Here is a 19,736-nt window from a genome sequence, read left to right as displayed (position 1 = left end):
GGAAGAATAAATGTCAACAGTGTAAACATAAACGCAATTTTTGTAAATATATATTTCTTTCGTAGTTTATACTCAATTACATATATGTACGTACTTTCTAGAGTGTCAATTATTTACAGGTCCTTTATTACACACATAATTAAGTATTTCTTCAAGGTAAATAACTTCTATCCTTCATTTATACTGAGTGTAAAGATAAATACGTTGTGCATTGTACTTAATAATTGAAATATTGTATTCATGTAGGCATTTTTGTAGATAATAGTTAGATATTTTATTCCACTCTCTTCAATTAACATGTATTATTATATAACGGTTTGTTAACTGTTGTATACACATATAATTTAGCGTTGACATGTTTTATGTTTATTTACATTTCTGCACAATAATATTTCTTATCAAACTGTAAATTTACAAACTCAAAGCAAGAAATGTAGAACAATGTAATTGGGCATTCGCCTGTTGTGTTTAATAATAAATAAATAAATAAATAAAATATGAATTTCTATATGTTTGGGGAACATATCACCCTTACCAAAAGAAATATGCTAAGTCATGAAAATCCTATCTCTACTCAGCACCATTATACTGTTTAGGCAAAAGTTGAAGAACAGAGATGTTAAATATCGAAAACTCAAGCCGACTTCAAGCATCACTGAAGAATAAATAATATTTTTTTTTCCTCTCCATTCTGCAGACATCGTGCCCGCCCGCTATGTCCTGGCCCTGGTGGTGCTCCTGTCCAACACCTCCTGCTTCATGGTGCGGGTGAACATGAGTCTGGCCATCCTCGTGATGGCCGGCAGCCAGCCAACCAGCATGCAGCTCACAGACGAGGCGACCAATGCCACGAGCGACAGCCAAGCAACGAACTACACGTCTTCCAACATGACAATGCACCACACATTCAATAAGGTAGGAAAAATATGAAAGCAACAATAACATCCTAAATAATAAGTATTTCAGTGCTTGATATAAGAAAAATGCTGAACCATCCTGTACATTGCTGTACCTTATGCCAGGGATTCGAACCCCTACCGTATTACCTCTGTAGAATTCAAGATGAGACTGTAGTTTACTTGCTTATTTACGACTTACTGTATATGGTGAATATGGTTATGTTAACCCTTCTACTTATAAGTCCCAATTATGATTTTCATATTATTATATATACTACAGTCACGAACACTTCTGGTTTCCCATTAACATTCAATGGAATCGTAACGAATCAATAACATTGTGTCTGAGCAATAAAATTATTCATCACAAAATACTGAATAAGTGAAAATTGGAACCATTTCAGTTGTTAACAATGAACCCAAAGGGGCATCTCTCTTACGTGTTCATCATAACCTCAAGTTCCCTTACATCATCATGTCAGGTGTTGAAATAGATGCCCTTAAAATGGCGGTGTAAGGTGAAAAGGCTGTTGGAAACTTGTGCAAGAATTACTTTGGTTTAACCTTTGCATCTTGTTATCTGAAATGCAGAAAACCTAAGCCTCAGACAACATAACAGCAACTGAGATAAGAACGTCGACCTTTTTCTTGTTTATCCAACTAATTATTCAGAATTGACATCATACGTTTGTTATCCTCACCTAATACCATCCACGTGCGGACTTCCATGATGTTGTTTTTTCAGTTTAAGTCCACTTTATGCGCAGATGGGAGAATCGAGACTGAACCTATCGTCTAAAGTGGGATCAGAACCACTATGTGCCTACACTGGTTAATCGAACCCGGGACTTCTTAATTACAAGGCGACAACTTGACCACTACATCAGATGTGGTACAAGTAAAAATGGCCAATGAAAGAAACTGACATACCGGGTGGCCGCAACTCAGACCCCTCTGGAGGCCGTATGCTGAAGCGAATGCTAACGAAAAGATAAATAGTTCAAATTTTCACCACCAGGTGCAAATGTGGCGCTTACAATTAAATGTCCCCTACTCAGAGCCGTGCGGAGCTTGGTCGAAGCAATGGATTGCTGCAAAACTTTGCACAGATGCTATGCAGACCATTAGGAAGCGAATGATGATGAAGAAAATAGTTCAAATTTTCACCACCAGAAGTAATTTGAGTTTCTGCCGTACCGATTCTTGTGTACTGTATCAAATACGAGAGAAAGTCCGAAAATAAGTTTCCCCCCAGTTTTGCCAGGGAAATCGTACAGCAATGGGGGAAACCAGGCCGTTTTGGAACACAACAGACACCCATACACCAGTGGGTGAAGTACGACCGCGATCCAACAGATGGCGTGAGCGTAGTGCGTGCAAACGAGGGGAGGTGCCTCTCAGTAGTGGTCCGGCAGATACGGAGAGATGTTTTTTTGGGACACCCATGGTGTTTTCTTGCTGGACTTTTTGGAACAAGGAACCATCAATGCTGCACGTTACTGTCACACCCTGTCCAAATTGAAGCAGGCTATTCGGCGTAGGCGGCCTGGCCTTCTCACATCTGGCGTTCTGTTGTTGGATGACAATGCGAAACCGCACTCGGCTACGCAACACCATCTTGCAAACCTTGGTTGGGAGCGCCTTGCCCATCCGCCGTACAGTCCCGATCTCGCGCCGAGTGACTTCCATCTGTTTTCGGCTTTGAAGAAGGCTCTCTGAGGAAGGTGCTTTGGAAGCAATGCTGAGGTGACACATTTCGTGCAACACTTCTTCCGTATACAGGACACTCATTTTTTCCAACAGGGTTTTTTGCAGCTTATCAAGCGGTATGACACATGTCTGAATGTCCGGGGTTCCTACGTGGAAAAATAAAGTAAGTACGCTATTCCTTTTCTCATTAACGTTTTTTTTTTTTTGCTTTTCCTTCCAATCTCTATCCACAGTCGCCAGGGGAAACTTATTTTCGGCTTTGGTGCATCTTTTCTGTTTGTGTTTGCGTGTGTACCTTCACTGTGTGCATATTCTATTAACTGCGACGATATCCTTGTTCAGACAGATGGCGACACCGTTCGAATGGAACGAGATGGTGCAGGGGATGATCCTGAGCAGCTTCTACTGGGGCTACACGGTGGCCAACTTCCCCGGAGGGAGGATGGCTGACATCTGGGGCACCAAGAAGATTCTCCTCACACTCGTCCTGGGAAACGCCATCTTGTCCGTTCTTACCCCCTTCGCCGCCCACACCCACTGGGGGCTCCTGGTCACCGTCAGAGGACTTCAGGGAACGCTGCAGGTAGGAAAAACCATCAATTAACCTCTTAATTAATAGTTTCAAGAGCAAGTGTTAAAATATACCGGGTGTCTCAGAAGTCTTTCCCTGATTACAAACTTTATTCATATCCGCTATATGCAATGTAGAGATGTGAAAGTGGTGCCAAAATGTTGGAAAACTAACCAAGTTTATTTGTTGCAGGTTTCAGTTATGTGGCTGTAGTGTAGCAGTGTCAGTGCAAGCGGAATTAATACTCTTGACATCGGGTGGCATCTTTCCATACAATGTTTCTTGGACTTGACAGGATTTGGGAATGAAGATAAATTCCATTTTTTAAATACCAACTTATTGATGGCAGATATTCTAGACGAAAGAATTCTGTACATTTGAAAGTTCCTCTGCACTGTTATTGGTGACCGGGTCTCGTGATACCAGAGGACATGCTGAGCTTTTTCCTGATTTGTCAACATTTCCGGTTTTCTGGGCACTGACACTGCTACACTACAGCCACGTTACTCAAACGTGCAACAAAAGAACTTGGTTAGTTTTTCATTTTGGCACCACTTTCACATCTCTACCTTGCATATAGCGGATATGAATTAAATTTGTAATCAGGGAAAGACTTCTGGGACACCCGGTATATTGTTTTCTTGTTCTACCAAACATCCCTGTTTAGTAGGGACAGTCCAGTCTTTAAAGTCCCCGTCCCAACTTTTTCGAAAATGTCAGTTTTTTCTTAACTCACATTCACACATGCTCTTCATTTAAGAATCGTTTGCTAATACGTTTTATTGATTTGATAAATACTGTATTTGCCTGCGTACAAGACGCACCCCTTTTTTGAACACATTTTTATGGAAAAAGCTTTATCGCTGAATATTATAATTAATTTACAGTATTTCAAACATAAAGTAACATGTACGTTTTCTTTCAACAAATAGCTTATCTAATCTAACTAGGAAACTATACAGTTTAATCTCCGCCAAAACCCAGACATTCATTTCTAAGCCCCGTGACAGGTTAAGTTAACAGCAGGTTATGTATTAATCCACCGATTAATCCACGCTAGAACAGCGTTCAGCATCTCCCGTGCGAGTCTTGCCTCGACCGCCGAGCTGTCCATATCACAGACATTGAGAAAATCGGCAGTATTGCAGCGGAACTATATTCTGCGCGCACGTATCTGTCTGTATATGCGAAAAGTTGCTGCTGTCGCGGGGCTTAGAGCTAAATGAAGAGTCGCTTGAAACCTCTTCTGAATCAGAATCTTGAGTCTCATACAAAATTATGCTCTGTACCATCCACTGCATTACTAATGCCACGCTTCTTAAGTGATTTACACTGTCTTAGTTTTCACAGCATCCCATGAACATAGGCGTGCGCACGGGGGGCAAGAGGGAGCAAACCCCCCCCCCCTAATCATGGACGTCCGCAGATTTTTTCCACAGATGCACATGCAGGTATTTTTCAAGGGGTGTAAACAAGGCATATTACCCTGATAATTGTGTTGCCCTCTCAAAAACGTCACTTGAATTTGTAATTATCGCGTTTCTACAATGTAAATTACTGACTGAAATCACATTACACGTGAGAAATATATGCTTTCAGGTTCACATTCGTTTTCTAAGATGAAGGCGTGGCCATCCTTGTCCCCCCCCCTTTCCAGACGTCCATACCCTTATAAGTATTATTATACTTTCACCTACAAATTTAGGGGAGAGGAATCTTATCGCCGGTATTAAATGATATTATGTTCTTAAAGAAAATGAAGTATTTTCAAGCCGATGAAAATTCAGAGCAACTAGGGTTGGGGGGTTCATTATTTCCTAATTAATTGAACTATCCCGCTTCCTTCTCTGGCAAATTTCTTGTTATTCGTCAGTCATGCTGTCTCTAATTACATAAACTTATACATACATAATATATTACGCCTAAAATTACACTAAGGGGAGTTTCGGTTAGTCCGGACACATACTATACATATACGCCCCTGTTGCCCCTCCCCCTAATTCGAGGGTCTGCGCACGCTTATGCTCGTGAAGCTTTGATCAGTACCGTAACTACCACACACTGCGCCCCCCCGCAACTTCCGGTTGTGCGCCCCTACTAGTTTTTTTTTAAAAAAAAGCTTTCCTTTCTACATTTACATTAGGTATACACAAACATGAAATTACATACATGTAATTTGAATCAATGTAAAAATTGGTTCGAAAGGTTAATACAACAGACAAACTGTAAAATATTATACAGGGTGTTATTTTAATGTGTCCACGGACCACAGAAGCGTATATAGGACATCAAAAACAGAAAACTTTTCCAAGTTTATTTATCGTTAGTGAGTAATTTTGTCGCTACAGTTGTTCATAAAAGCCCGTTTTGCCGCCTGCATGCTGGCAAATCAACATCGCATCGGTGATATATATAATTGTTTGCGGCGAAACAGTGCACGGTGGCAAAGAACACACTTTTTTTTTTTTTTTTTTTTGCGAAAGTGGATAATATTTGATTTTGTGTCCTAAGCCTACATGTCAAATTACTTGCAAATCTCGTTGCAAGGCTGAAAGTCAGCGTTGCCTGCTCATTTTCTTGCCTGTGATCTACCCTTCGATGACGAACTATTCAGGCAAATGAAGGCTTTTTCTAATCTGGTAATTCACTTTCTATTTTTCTAGAACCCGCGGGAGCCTCGGGGATATTATTTACGCCACTGGCTTTGTCGGCATATAAGACGCTTTTATTTTCATACCTATTTTTAAAGGGAAAAAGTGTCTTATACGCCAGCAAATACGGTATATTATCACAAGAAACGAATATAAAACTTCCAAGACTTCATGCAATTTCTGTTTACAATTTTTATCTTTAAAGCAAAGGCGATAAAAATGTGGAAATGTTTATTACAAAATAAAATTGATTCTTTAAATAAACGTTAAGAAAAAATACTATCGATATGTATTCTGCTTATGGTTATTGTTGTTCTCATCTCTTTCATTTTACGGAATCAACTAATTCATTTGTTTTTGTTTCCAGGGGATGTTCTTCCCTTCCCTCCACCCCTTGATAGCCAAGTGGATCCCGTGCAATGAAAGGTCCTTGTTTTTCACAGTGACGGCTCTAGGTGAGTTTACAATATGCAACCAGTTGCATTTTTTCCTGTGCTCGAGGGGTTGGTGGATGTTGTACCCCCCCCCCCCCCACTGTCCTTGGGTCCATAATTCCCGAAATAAAGAAAAAACTCATGTAAGGGAAGTGAGACGTTAAGGAAATTGATCGCAATGTGTGCGAACGTTTTGATCGTTCCTCGTGTAACGGATATTTACATCATATATATATTTAAAGTAGTTTATTATACGATATGTACTGTTTTTAACATGATATGAGTTTAAACGTGAGTATGCTACACACACGTATACACTTTGGGTTTATATATGTATATGAGGAATGAGGTGTAATATGATGGCACGGCGAATTTTGTGAATTCTTGCTCCCCAACTCCCTTCAAGAACTCAATGTCTAAGCTTTCACAACCACAGTGCAGGTAGTTCACATTAAGGCTATGCAGATGTCTCTGCCGTCTACTGCCCATTAGCGTTCTCTGACGGCATCTTTTGGAAATACTTCCAGACTGAGGCTGATGACTTGTAAAGAGTCGAATTGAGTCATAGGGAGAATTCACACCGAAGAAACACGCCACACGCAACACGAAACACGTGTCGCTTGGAAGCTAACACTCAGTAATCAATGCAACCTTTCGAACCGAAGAGACACGGCAAGATGCACGTGTCGCATGTCGCTTACGTGCCTCTCGGATTGCCGTGCATCGTGTTGCTTCAGTTTCTTGTTCGCGCATGCGCAGCGAATGCTTCATTCCAACGAGCTGTATTTAGACTCTAGAAGAGAGCACAACCGGCATTATGTTTCTCTAATTTGTTGATATAATAAAGTACCGATATGTACAATGTTTTAACAATGTTTTAAGATTTAAACACAACGTTCATTTCGCTTTATCAAGTTTTTTGATGCAGTTATCTATCGGCTGTTATTTGCCTTCAACATCGTGAAAAGAGGCCGTGTTTCGGCCATTTACCTGATTGCTTTTATTTGAAAAAGTCAGCTTGTGGAGGCACTTTAGTCCAAACTATATTAGTTAACATGGTAAAGTACTCTAGTGCATTGTTTTTCAACCACCGGCCCGCGATCCGATACCGTGCCCTTGTATCAACTATACTGAGCTGTGAAATGTTCTGCTGAAACTGGTTGACAACTATCATAAACCCAATATCATATTTGAGTTGTGAGTTTTTGTTTCTTAAGTCCATTTTATGCACAAAAATACTAATCAGAACTGGATCTGCCCGGTGCCTCCCCGGTTATCGAACCCGGGATCACTTAATTACAAGGAGACGACGTTACCACTTTGTCTTCCATATTTTTATATTTCTCAACAAATATAAACACGTAATCAAACTATTATTCCTCTTATGATTATGCTAGATTTTATTTATCAATATTTAATTTCATAGGTACAGTCAACGGCAAAGATAATGGTAGGCAAATTGTCCACCGCTATTTTCATTACTTTTTTGTTCTATATCCTGTGTTGTTTTAAGGAATGAAACTATGTTGGTTCGAAGCAGGCATTGTTCTCTGCTTATTGACGTCTTTATTTCAATTCATTGTCATCACATTGTGTAATGCAGACCGAATGAAAATGCTGGTGGACAATTCGCCTACTGTTTCTTTTGCCGTTGGGGGTACATGTTAATTCATGCATAAAATCTTCAATACTGTAAAGATTTACGAGGAAAATTCTTCGGCTAAGGGCATTGGCTTAAAAAGAATACCGAGACATGGTTTGAAGAAGGTTGAGAACCATTTCTCTAGTGTTTAGGTATTCGCTTTATTCAGGCTGAAAAGTCTAGCATATACAGTTTGAGGTCACTGCATATTATTTTTAAGTTTTCTCGTGCACAACATGCCTCTCCCAAGTTTCAATAACTTGCACAAATTTTACAACGCAGTTTACATGTAACAATGTCTCTTGTTACGTTATTTTCGGGTGACTAATAAACTGATTAATGCAATTATATCGGTACCATCATGCAAACTGAGGAAAGAAACCAAGTGTCGCTTGCCGCGTGCATCTTGTCTCTTCGGTATAAAACACTCGTGTCGCGTGTTGCGTGTTTCTTCGGTGTGAATTCTCCCATAAGGTTCAGAAATTTCCTTGACGGGTTGATCCAGAAATTTCCATCTGGACAAAGGCGGGCCGCGGGTTGGGTGTGGGGGGAGGATAAAATTGAAATAAAATGTGCATAAATTGAGCCTTCGCGAAATTTTTAGAGGTGTTAAGTCAATTTTGGGGTGTGTGTGTGGATAAATCATTGACACTGGTAATAACAAAATATCTATGAAAACTTTTACACATTTTTGCGTCTTACATTCACACAATGTAATAATGTCTACGCTACGTCAGTTTATATAATACTAATAGTAGCTGGCTGAATTAAGGTCAACAAAGTACCAACATGTATGTTGAGTAAAACAAAGGATATAATAATAACAATAATAATAGTAGTAGTAGAAGTAGTAGTAATTAATGTTATGTCAATAACCTGACCTCTGTAAAAATGCTTGGCTAAGTATATGCTGAAATGATAGATCTTACTATTGGTGTTAATGTTTGTCAACATTACGGCCAGCGGGGGGGGGGGGGGGACGCTTCCCTCCAATAATCTGAAGGAACACTTGATGTACATATATTGGTATATTTTATTGCATACCACCCAACATAGGCATAATTTGGCGTGTTCAAGGGGTGCAATTCCCCTCAAATATTCATTTTCATTATAGTGCATAAGTTAATGGTATTTTTGTTAACCTCGTGAGAAGCAAAGTAATGGGTTGTTTTGTACGGTTTCGCAAATGTAAAGGGTATTTAGCAAAGTAATCGTGGACGCTACATTTATGAGGTAGAAAATGTTTTGATTCTGCCACCCCCTCCCCCATCCCCAAATAACTCTATGGTAAGGACGCTTACGGTTAAAATTACAATATGAGTTGTTAAGTTGCTAGAAAACTTAGTTAATCTTCGTATTTCACAGGCGGTCCCCTAAGCACACTCGTCACTCTGCCCATCTGCGGGATAGCCTTGGACACTCTCGGCTGGGAGGCAGTGTTCTACATCACAGGGTGCCTGGGACTGCTTTGGATTATGTGCGGGTGGTTCTTCATGTTCGACTCCCCCGACCAGCACCCTCGGATCTCTTACAAGGAGAAGGAGTTCTTGGAGCAGCGTCTTCGCACTCGGGACCGAAAGCAGGTCAGTAGATTCATATGATATTTACAGGAATTTTTTCCAATCAAGATAACATTTATCGAGAATTTTGGTACTTTCACACTGAACTAAGACCTTAAAACGCACGACGCTATCATCTATTCATATTTTTTATTGGTTTAGAAGCTATTGCTGTGTGTGCGTTGATAGTGGCTGTTTCTGAGAATTTCGTTAGAATACCCACCTTCATATCCGGGAACCAAATTATCCAAAATCCAGCAGAAAATTATGAAAAAATGCCCTCGTGTAATGCTGACTTTATTATTATTGCCCCAAAGAGTATAAAATTTTCACAGTGTGTAAATTAGAAGTAAGTCTTGAAACTTTCCTGGCGAGGAATGCTGAACAGAATCTCTAGGGTCCCGATTAGCCTATCTGTGCATAAAAGTGGACTTCAAACAATTCTGGAAATATTTCCAAGCTTTCGAGACCTAATGTCACTTCTATCTTCACTTCTACCTTGAATGCAAGAGTGACGTTAGCTCTCGAAAGCTTGGAAATTCTTCCAGAACTCACGTACCCCAGAGAATCTTATCTACCAATGTGTGAATTAGTTCCCATCAAACATTCCAGGTGGCAGCACAAATGCAAAAGTGTGTAAGTTCTGCGTAAGCCAAACCCATGAAATTCCAACGTATTGGGGACCCATAGATAGACAGAAAACTTTGTAGATTTCAAAAGAAGGTGGTCCTCGAAATAAGGTGCATTGTTATGTTCCAGGATTTGAATATCTTGAAAGCCATGATGTGTGTGTGTCTGTTCAGAAAAATCGGTAACTTTTTCCCATGTGCTTACATGATATTATTGTTGTGGATAAATATACCGGGTGTCCCAGAAATCTTTCTCTGATTACAAACTTTATTCATATCCGCTATATGCAATGTAGAGATGTGAAAGTGGTGCCACAATGTTGGAAAACTAACCAAGTTATTTTGTTCCAGGTTTCAGTAATGTGGCTGTAGTGTAGCAGTGTCAGTGCCCAGGAAACCAGAAATGTTCACAAATCAGGAAAAATCTCAGTGTGTCACGAGACCCGGTCACCAATAACAGTGCAGAGGAACTTTCAAACAACTTATGGAAAGATGCCACCCGATGTCGAGAGCATTAAGTCGTGGTATGACAAGTTCAAGAGCACATAGTCTGTTGCTGACTTACCGAGAAGTGGCTGAACCATCAACCTCAGCGATTTCAAACAACGTAAAACATCAGCCAAAAAGTTATATTTATGATATCTTACACAAACGTTTATTTTTTCGTGCATACAAAGTGCAAATTTGCCTAGTGATACCAGGGGACACACTGAGCTTGTTCTAGATTTGTGAACATTTCCGGTTTCCTGGGCACTGACACTGCTACACTACAGCCACGTTACTGAAACCTGGAACAAAAAAACTTGGTTAGTTTTCCAACATTTTAGCACCACTTTCATATCTCTACCTTGGGCCTCCCCGATGACGCAGTGGTAGCGTCCTCGTCTTATAGTTAAGGGGTCCCGGGTTCGATACTCGGTGGAGGCACATAGTGGTTCGGATTCCACTTTAAACTGTAGGTCCAGTCCCGATTAGCCTTACTGTGCATAAAGTGGACTTAAAAGATCAAATCAATCAATCAATCATATCTCTACCTTACATATAGCGGATATGAATAAAGTTTGTAATCAGGGAAAGACTTCTGGGACACTCAGTATTTCTTAATTACATAATAAATTATCTTTTGTTAATTTCTAGCTGCGTGTGCCCTGGGCAGAAGCCTTGAAGTCCCCGTACGTGTGGATCCTCATCATAACAGCCACTGGAAGCGACTGGGGATTCTTCACCTTCCTCACCCTTGTTCCAAAGTACATGCAAAGCATCCTGCACTTCGACATAAAACAGGTGAGTTCTCCGTTAATGGAATAACTATTGATAGTAATGGTACTTGGTATAGTCTCACCTTATGAATGAATCTTGACTCAAATTGAAAGTGCATCTCTTCATTCTGGGTATAGTCCATGGTCGTACCCTCATGGCGGAGTGGTTAGCACATCACGCTACGACGCCAGGGGTCCCAGGTTCGAATCCTGGCCTGGACATGGATGTTTGAGAGTGTCCATTCATCAATTTCATCATACCATCACTCATCCCCATCTTCGCAAATTAGCCAAAAGTGGCACAAAAAGCGAAGTAAAATAAAACAATTCAATCAATCAAAAAACCATGGGCCTACCCAAGCATCTCTTTTAGGGGAGAGGCAAACAACCCTAAGAAAGACGTTAGTTAATATTTTTAAATTTTAAAAATGTATATACAGAAGCATAACTACAGTGTTAATGTTGGATCAAGTTTTGAGAGTAAAATGAAGTCAAAATAACTTTAGCTGTATAAAAACTTTCCGCCATTACACAAAATTTAGGGCAAATAAGGTTCCAGGGAGGGGGCAAACAAATACTCCCCCTTCTCCCCCGCTGGATACGCCCATGGTCTAGTCCAATGTTTCTCAAATATATCGGGCTGCGAGAAGTTCTGGAATTTTTATTAACAAAATTGGTAATAACAAAGACTTAAAATTAAAATAAGTGTGTTACGATTTGGCACACAGAGGAGATAAAATTTCGAAATAAATGTGTTGTTAAATGGGCAACGTTTAGTAGTAAAAAAAAAGTTGGGAACCATTAGTGTAGGGTATAACTATAGATTAAACTTACATAGGTTTTTTTTTTAAATAAAATGTTCATAATAATTGTGCATGATATTTTAGTGTCATAATCATAATTCATAGTTTAGAACTAAAATTATTTTCCTTTGTTTCCGCAGAATGGTCTCCTATCAGCTCTCCCCTACTTCTGTCGATTCATCTTTTCCATTTCCTTCGGTTTCCTCGTGGACAATTTGCTCAGAGGAAAATTCAAACTGCTCACACTTCGGAAGCTAGCGGTCTTTGTCTGTAAGTATACCAACAGTTTATGCATTCAATTCATTTAAACAAGCATATTTTTTTTCCTGTGTTTGTATTGCTTACATTGTAGAATAATTTATCTTGTAGTTTGAGGATGTTACAAGCATATATACACAATTTTGGATGATAAATCAAGCTAAGAATAAATGTCTGTTGAAGGGAGACCTTAAATCAAAAATTGTGTTTATATGCTTGTAAAAACCATAAAAGAGAAGTTAAGCAAATGATCAATAGTAGAACAGTCTGACAGAACTTACCAGTAGCTGTTCTAATGAGCTGTATTTGTTGTAAGATGTGGGTCTATTTTAAAGAAATTGTACTGTTTGCTGTTTTTTGTTGAAAACAGAAAGAAATAGAAATACGAGTAATTGTTAAACTGTTATATTAGTTAATTTGTTGAAGATACAAAATTTTGGTTGTTAATATTAAAAGGTTTTATCATTTTAACTGTTATGTTGGTTTGCACTTGCTATCTTAACATTGCAACTGATATCTTAGTTGCTTTGGGTTATTGTTTTGGGTGGAAACTGAATGTAACTGTGCAAAATATTAAAAAAATTGAATATTTATAGTGTATATTTGCATGGTAGTATTGAAGTTTGATGACGAATATGTTTCTAGAGTATTTGACAAGCTGTAGAATGAAAGAGGACATTGTTAGATGAGTGCAATAACAATAAGTACCTCGCACATAAGGTGTTGTGTTTTCGAAATATATAATGTTATTGAAATATTTGTTTTTGTGGAAGCGAGGGTCGAATTCAAGAAAGTTTGATATATCCGAATTTCAATAAATTCCAAGAATCTGTCAGTTACTTTTTATAATTTGAAACAAAATCAGCAACTACTTTATCATTACTTTTCATTAATTACTGCACACAAAGGCTTCGCCAATGGTGCAGTGGCAACGCTGATGCCTTGTTATCATGGCTTCTCGGGTTCTATCACTGGTGAAAGCACAGTAAGCAAGTCCATTTTTGTGTATGTATGTATGTCCAGTTCAGATTAGCAAGAATGAGTACAAATGCGTACTACGCGTTTTTCAACTGGAGGTCATTGTTTGCGGCCCACTGTCTTTAAGGTTTTGTTATGAATATTATTACGTACATTGTATTGTAGTCCTTGGAGAGAGTTAGTAACTCAGTATAATCAGTTATCCTTTGTATGCGAGTGTATGTTCACTTCATAGTAAGCAGCAGAACTGTTTAAACACACGTATCTGTTTTGTGAAAGTGTCGACTCCAGGTTTTTGCATTGGTGTTCCTTGTGATCATTTGCTTCCTCAATTTCATCTAATCATCACTCATCCCTAGGGCTTAAAGTGAATCGGCTCCTGCTACTGCATTGAAAATTTATTTTATTTATTTAATACGCTATACAATAGTCCATCCTCTGTTACGTTAATTCTTGTAAATAATAGATGAAGAGTAGAATAGAAAAGTTATTGTACTAAATTTGTCTCCTGTGGAAATAAAAATAGGATAATAATTAGGCAGCGGAAGTATATATATAGGTATATATAGGAAAAATATAGGTATATGACCTATAGAATGTCCTAAAAAAATGCAAAAAATGACTTAAAAATGCAAAAAAATGACCATTAAATTTGTTAGTTTCGGGTTAAAAATTTTAATGAAAAGGAAAATAAACAAAATGCAATCTCCTTATCTGACCTTAAATTTGAGTTTGTCCCAGACGGACACCTGGTGGTTTCCCCGGACACAACAAAGTCTCACCAGTTCAGCATTTTATTTGCTCGTAAATTGCAATCCTGCGAGATATATATTTCACCTTGGTGAATAGACTCAGGAATATTACCAAAATGAAAGAAGTGACAAAATATGACGAAACAATGCACTGAATATTGCGAAAAATGCCGAAAATCGGGGGAAATGACCTAAAACCTGAAAATTGGCAAAAATGCAAGAGAATGCACTTTAAAATTACCTTTTTTGGGTTCTAGACGAAGTGTAATATTGTGTTTATTTAATGGGCATCGTGTCCCGAGATGTCAGAAAAAAGATGACATTTCATCAACTTCCGCTCTCTACTAATAATAATAATTATTTGGGCAGGGCTATTCGTAAATGTGAATGTAAGTTCCTGAAATGACAGACGGGTAGATCTTTAATAATAATAATAATAAACACCATTGTTATTTTTATATGCTTTTAGTCAGTGGCGGCGATTGGGTTCCAAAACTGCGGGAGGGAAAAATGACAGTTTACTTTCCAGTATTAGATGAGGTTTAGCATAGTGCGGGAGCAACTGCCTCCCACGCCCCTCCTAATCGCCACCACTGTTTTTAGTAGTAGTAGTAGTAGTAGTAGCAGCAGCATAGGTAGCTAGAACTTTATATTTGGGTGTGCACAAAGAAAAAAAATGATGTCTTGTACCTTTTTTAATAGCATATTTTGCAAGACAATCACTTGGCTCTTTAACTGCACTGATGTTTGTAAAGGAATATAAATTCACTAAATGACAGTGTTGAAAATTTCTGAATATATGTAGTAGAAAAAAATCAAATTGCATAGAAATTACACACACACAAAATGTTCATAAATGTTACAAACAAATACATCAAAATACACGTCATCTAAAACAAGAGACGTCTGTCAAACGGTACAATGTTCTTCAACTCATTAATAACTTCATTTACATCAATAGGCTAAGCTTTTTCCTGTTCCACAAATAGCAAGAGCAGGGCTTCCAATCTATCCTGCTTCTGAGTTGCTCTTAATTTAGTTTTAACTTGGGTAAGCTTGGAAAAAGCTCTCTCTCACACGTCTTGTGACAGATATAGAAGAAAACCGCTGTAGTACAGAGTATTATTCAGTAAATATCTTCTTTCTTCAATGAAATCAAAAAATCGACACTCGTTTCATCAGCGATAATGCACACGTTTGTACCAAGTAATGACATTTTCAACTTCTTACAAACTGCCGCTTATTTTCTCTCTTATTGAAATATCTGTCTTTAATTCTCTTTAATAAAGTAGCCCATTAGGGTGTGCCTAGGCACACCCGGCACACCCCGTAGCTACGCCTATGAGCAGCAGTAGCAGTAATAGCACCCTAGTCTATGTTAATTTGTTTTGGCGTTCCAGCTATTGACTGAAGCCATTTTAAACACTGTTCATCCCTTTCGTTTCCATAGCCAAAAGTGGCAGAAAATTGACGTAACATTCTAAAAATATCAAAATATTAATATACTTTTCACTCTTGTAAATTGTAGCAACTATTGTTCCTGCTGTTGGCCTCATAGTGTTCACCCTGGTGGGGACAAGTCCAGCAATGTCCGTGTCTCTACTCATGTTCTGCATAACTCTCACAGGAGCTGTAACTTCGGGGCATTTCCAAGGGTTCCTCGATATATCTCCCAACTTCTCAGGTAAAATTTACTCATTCTCTATGTATTCACTAGATCCTATGGCAGCTTTCACACCGAAGCGACAGGAATGTTTCACATATAACTGTAAAGAAGCATTCAGTGCGAATGTGCGACCATCAGAGAGAGGGGAAGCGATACGCGACATGTGTAGTTTATCTTGTCACTTCAGTTGGAAATTTTGCATTTATTTTCGAAGGCTCATTTCCAAGTGACACGTTTCGCTTGTCGCTTCGGTATGAAAACAGCCTAAATCACAATAGTTTCTATACTTTCTCTCTGTGTATAGGTGGCGTTAGCGACACTTTAAAGATAAACATGAATTGATAGGTGTTACTGAACAGGTTTAAGGGTAAGAGTGGCGGTTTCACACCAGGTGTGAAATATTTCAATATCGGCGTAACGAGCACAAGAGAGTATGAAATTCTCCACATGTTGCAAGTGGAAACTGTTTTTCAGGTTGATTTTTAAGCCACATACGATCTTTAAAAAAATGATTAAGTATTTACAGAATCCCATGTATTCCTTCTGGAGAAACAACTTCAACTTACGACTAAATGCAAGTTTTGTCTTTTTCCACCGCAAACAAAATCTTTAACCTGTCCTCTTTCCATTCTTGTATTTTTTTACGCCATTGGAAATTTGATATTCCAAAGAGAAGATGTAAAATTATCCCGTTTTACAAGTTCGTAATCTGGATTTAGTTGATAGGTATAATTTAGCATTCAGTTTACGCAAAAATGTTTTAACTGTAGATCTAGTAACCAATTAAATTTGTTGCCTTGCATGCGTTAATTGATAATTTATACTTTCCAGGAACTCTATACGGTCTTGGGAATGGCCTAGGTTCTGCCACCGGGATAATATCACCTATAGTCGCTGGAAGTATTTTGGAAGAAGACGTGAGTGTTGTTCTTATAATAACTGTTAACTTATAATCAGACCTAGTCTCTAATCCATGACTTTAATATGTGTGTGTGTGGGGGGGGGGGTGTCCGTACATACATACATACATATATACGAGGGGAAGTCATTAAATAACAGGAATTTTATTCTAAACTTCATGGAGATTTATGCACAACGAATATTTATATCTCGTTACTCAAAATGGTTCCTTAGCAACACGCCATAAAGGTATGCGCCTGCGCAGTAGCTCGTACAACATTGCCACTCCACTGTTGACTTGCACCGTAGAAGAGCAACGAAGTGTTGTTCGTTTTTTGTGGTCACAGGGATTGAAACCTTCTGAAAACTACAGCAGAATGAAGGTTCAGTACGGAGACAATTGCTTAAGTCGAGGGAGAGTGTAAGAACGGGGGAAACGATATAAAGACGGAAGACGAAATGTCAGTGTTGAACGCTGGAGTGGGAGGCCAGTTTGCGTAGCAACTGAGACAATGAAAAAGCAAATCGACCAGCGAATCCGTTCATTTAATACACTCTCCCCTGATTTAAACAATTGTCTCCGTACTGAACCTTCATTCTGATGTAGATTTCATTCTGCTCTGACCACAAAAAAACAAACATCACTTCGTTGCCCTTCTACGGTGGAAGTCAACAGTGGATTGGCCATGTTGTACGTGCTACTGCGCAGGCGCATACTGCTCGATCTTCGCGACACCATTATGGCGTGTTGCTAAGAAACAATTTATTTTGAGTCCCGAAATACAAATATTCGTTGTGCTTAAATCTCCATGAAGTTTATAATAAAATTCCTCTTATTTAATGACTTTCCCTCGTATATAAGACTGAACAGAATAAGTGTATTCATTCATTCCTTTATTTGGAACCTAACAGCTTTTATGCCGTTTTTTGTCCATAACAATACACACACACAATTGTTTTACAATAAAATTATCAGTCCATCCCCCCTATTTTACAGATATTAGATTTTTTTTAACGAACATTTTGCCTTTTACAATTGTATGTTACACTTCCTTAAAAATGATAACAAACTATAACCAATTCTCACATCTGGATTAACAACTAAACTTAACAAATTTGTTGGAAACTGAACCTTTAGATTATTTAAAGTTTTATAGAAGATATTTCTCTCTATATAATATTTTGAGCATTCCAGTATTATATGTTGTGCATCTGCACTTTTCCAGCCACATTCACATTTCTTATTGTTCGTTATTCCAATTTTGGATAAATGTTGCCTAGTACACAAATGACCCGTTCTCAGTCTATTTATTAATACAATTACATTTCTTGTAGCACTTACATGATGAAACCATGGCTTTTGGGTTTTGAATTCAGCAAATGGTCTGTATGATTCTCCAACAGTTGTAAATTCATTTCGACACCAATCAAACCATTCATTCAGAATTTTCTTCTTTACTCTAGGGAGAAGATCCGTATAGTATAATGATAAGTTCGTAATATTTGGAAGACGCACTGCTTTCTTTGCACATTCATCTACATGAGAATTACCTGTAATATTGCTATGAGCTTTAACCCAAGAAAACTCAATGGTTTTTCCAGATTTTTGTATTGTTTGAACTAATTGCATGCAATTTATAATATAAGGGGATAATTTGTAAAGACTCTTGTAGGAAGATTTAAGAGCCTGTAATACACTTTGCGAGTCAGTAAGTATTAAGAACTTTCTTAAATTTAATTTTTGGACATATATTAAAGCTTGGTAAATTGCGTAAGATTCTGCTGTAAATATTGAACAGTCTTGTGGAAGACGAAATAATAGGTCTGTTTTATGTTGTGGATCGTACACTGCACATCCAACTCCTGACTCACTTTTAGATCCATCTGTGTATATGAAATAAAAACTTGGCCATTGAGTAAAATATTCCGATATGTGCGAATAACGAGGGAAATGAATATTATCCAGAGACTGTTGAGGATAATCTAATGAAAAAACAGGCCGTGAACGCATCTGTAGAACATCCTGGTATTCTTGACAAAACGAATTATACAATTCTATCCACATAGCAGATTTTCTGTTTGTTATTTTTCCTGTTTCATATAAGTGTATCATATTTGTTAGTACATTGTTGAAAGGATGCTCACAATATGATTTCACTTTGAAGAGCATATTTGCTGCTAACATCTTCTGTCTACATGAAATGGAACATTCACCCGCTTCCATGTATACTACTACGTTTGGAGTGCTGTTCATAACGCCTAAACATCTTCTCAAGAATTTCCTCTGTATGACATCAATGGAATTCAATTTTCCTTCTGTCAAGTTACACATTGCCAATAGAGAATAATCTATCATAGGCCGAAAATAATTCTTGTAAAATAAAAGCATAACTCGAGGATGACATCCCCACTGAGTATTTGCTATTGCTTTGAACAAATTAAACACTTTTTCTGATTTGACTTGTATTGCTTTAATTTGGTCCTTCCAAGTTAGTTTTTCATCCAAGATGACACCTAAATATTTTACTCTGGATGTAATGGGAATTCTTGTTTTTCGTGACATCGAGTGAACTATTGGAGGTGTTCCCTTTTTACTAAAAATTGTAATATTAGGTTTTTCCATTGAAATGGAGAGTTTTTTTACTTTCAAGCCACTTTTGCACTTCCAATATTTGTTCCTCTAAAACAGGAAAATCAGTATGAATTTGTGTCGTTGGCATATAGATACAGATATCATCTGCATATTGAAGATAATTGACTGTTGGAATTAATTTCCTTTTCATCCCGATCATATATATGTTGAATAACAAAGGACTTAAAGGACTTCCTTGAGGTAACCCTTTGCAGGCTGAATACGGTCCTCTACTTTCACTGAAAAAGTGGAAATATACAGATCTTTTAGTGAGTAACTTCCATAATATCAAAACATAGTTGTGAGGTATTTTTAGCTGTTGTATTGTTTGGATTAGGATATTAATATCTACATTATCATAAGCTGCGCTTACATCTAAGAATGCAGCTAGTA

The 19,736-nt window shown here is 38.1% G+C and overlaps 1 protein-coding gene across 3 annotated transcripts in view; it reads left to right on the top strand.

Moving 5' to 3' along the window:
* LOC146003687 (sialin-like) overlaps positions 1–19,736 on the top strand; it is an 89,892-nt gene that overhangs the window by 63,868 nt on the left and 6,288 nt on the right. For 2 of the 3 annotated variants that reach the window (XM_083142051.1, XM_083142052.1), the window contains exons 3-10: positions 698–915; positions 2,956–3,192; positions 6,199–6,286; positions 9,273–9,490; positions 11,233–11,379; positions 12,298–12,427; positions 15,674–15,829; positions 16,643–16,728. In XM_083142051.1, the coding sequence (XP_082998177.1) occupies positions 698–915; positions 2,956–3,192; positions 6,199–6,286; positions 9,273–9,490; positions 11,233–11,379; positions 12,298–12,427; positions 15,674–15,829; positions 16,643–16,728 (1,280 nt within the window). Of the gene's footprint in view, positions 1–697; positions 916–2,951; positions 3,193–6,198; positions 6,287–9,272; positions 9,491–11,232; positions 11,380–12,297; positions 12,428–15,673; positions 15,830–16,642; positions 16,729–19,736 lie in introns of those variants that run through there. The other variant, XM_083142053.1, reaches the window with a different exon arrangement.

This window comes from Lepisma saccharinum, chromosome 20 (assembly GCF_977018435.1).
Source record: "Lepisma saccharinum chromosome 20, izLepSacc3.1, whole genome shotgun sequence".
NCBI lineage: Eukaryota > Metazoa > Arthropoda > Insecta > Zygentoma > Lepismatidae > Lepisma > Lepisma saccharinum.
The sequence above is the reverse complement of the archived record's forward strand: the minus strand, read 5'-3'. Positions and strand labels throughout refer to the sequence as shown.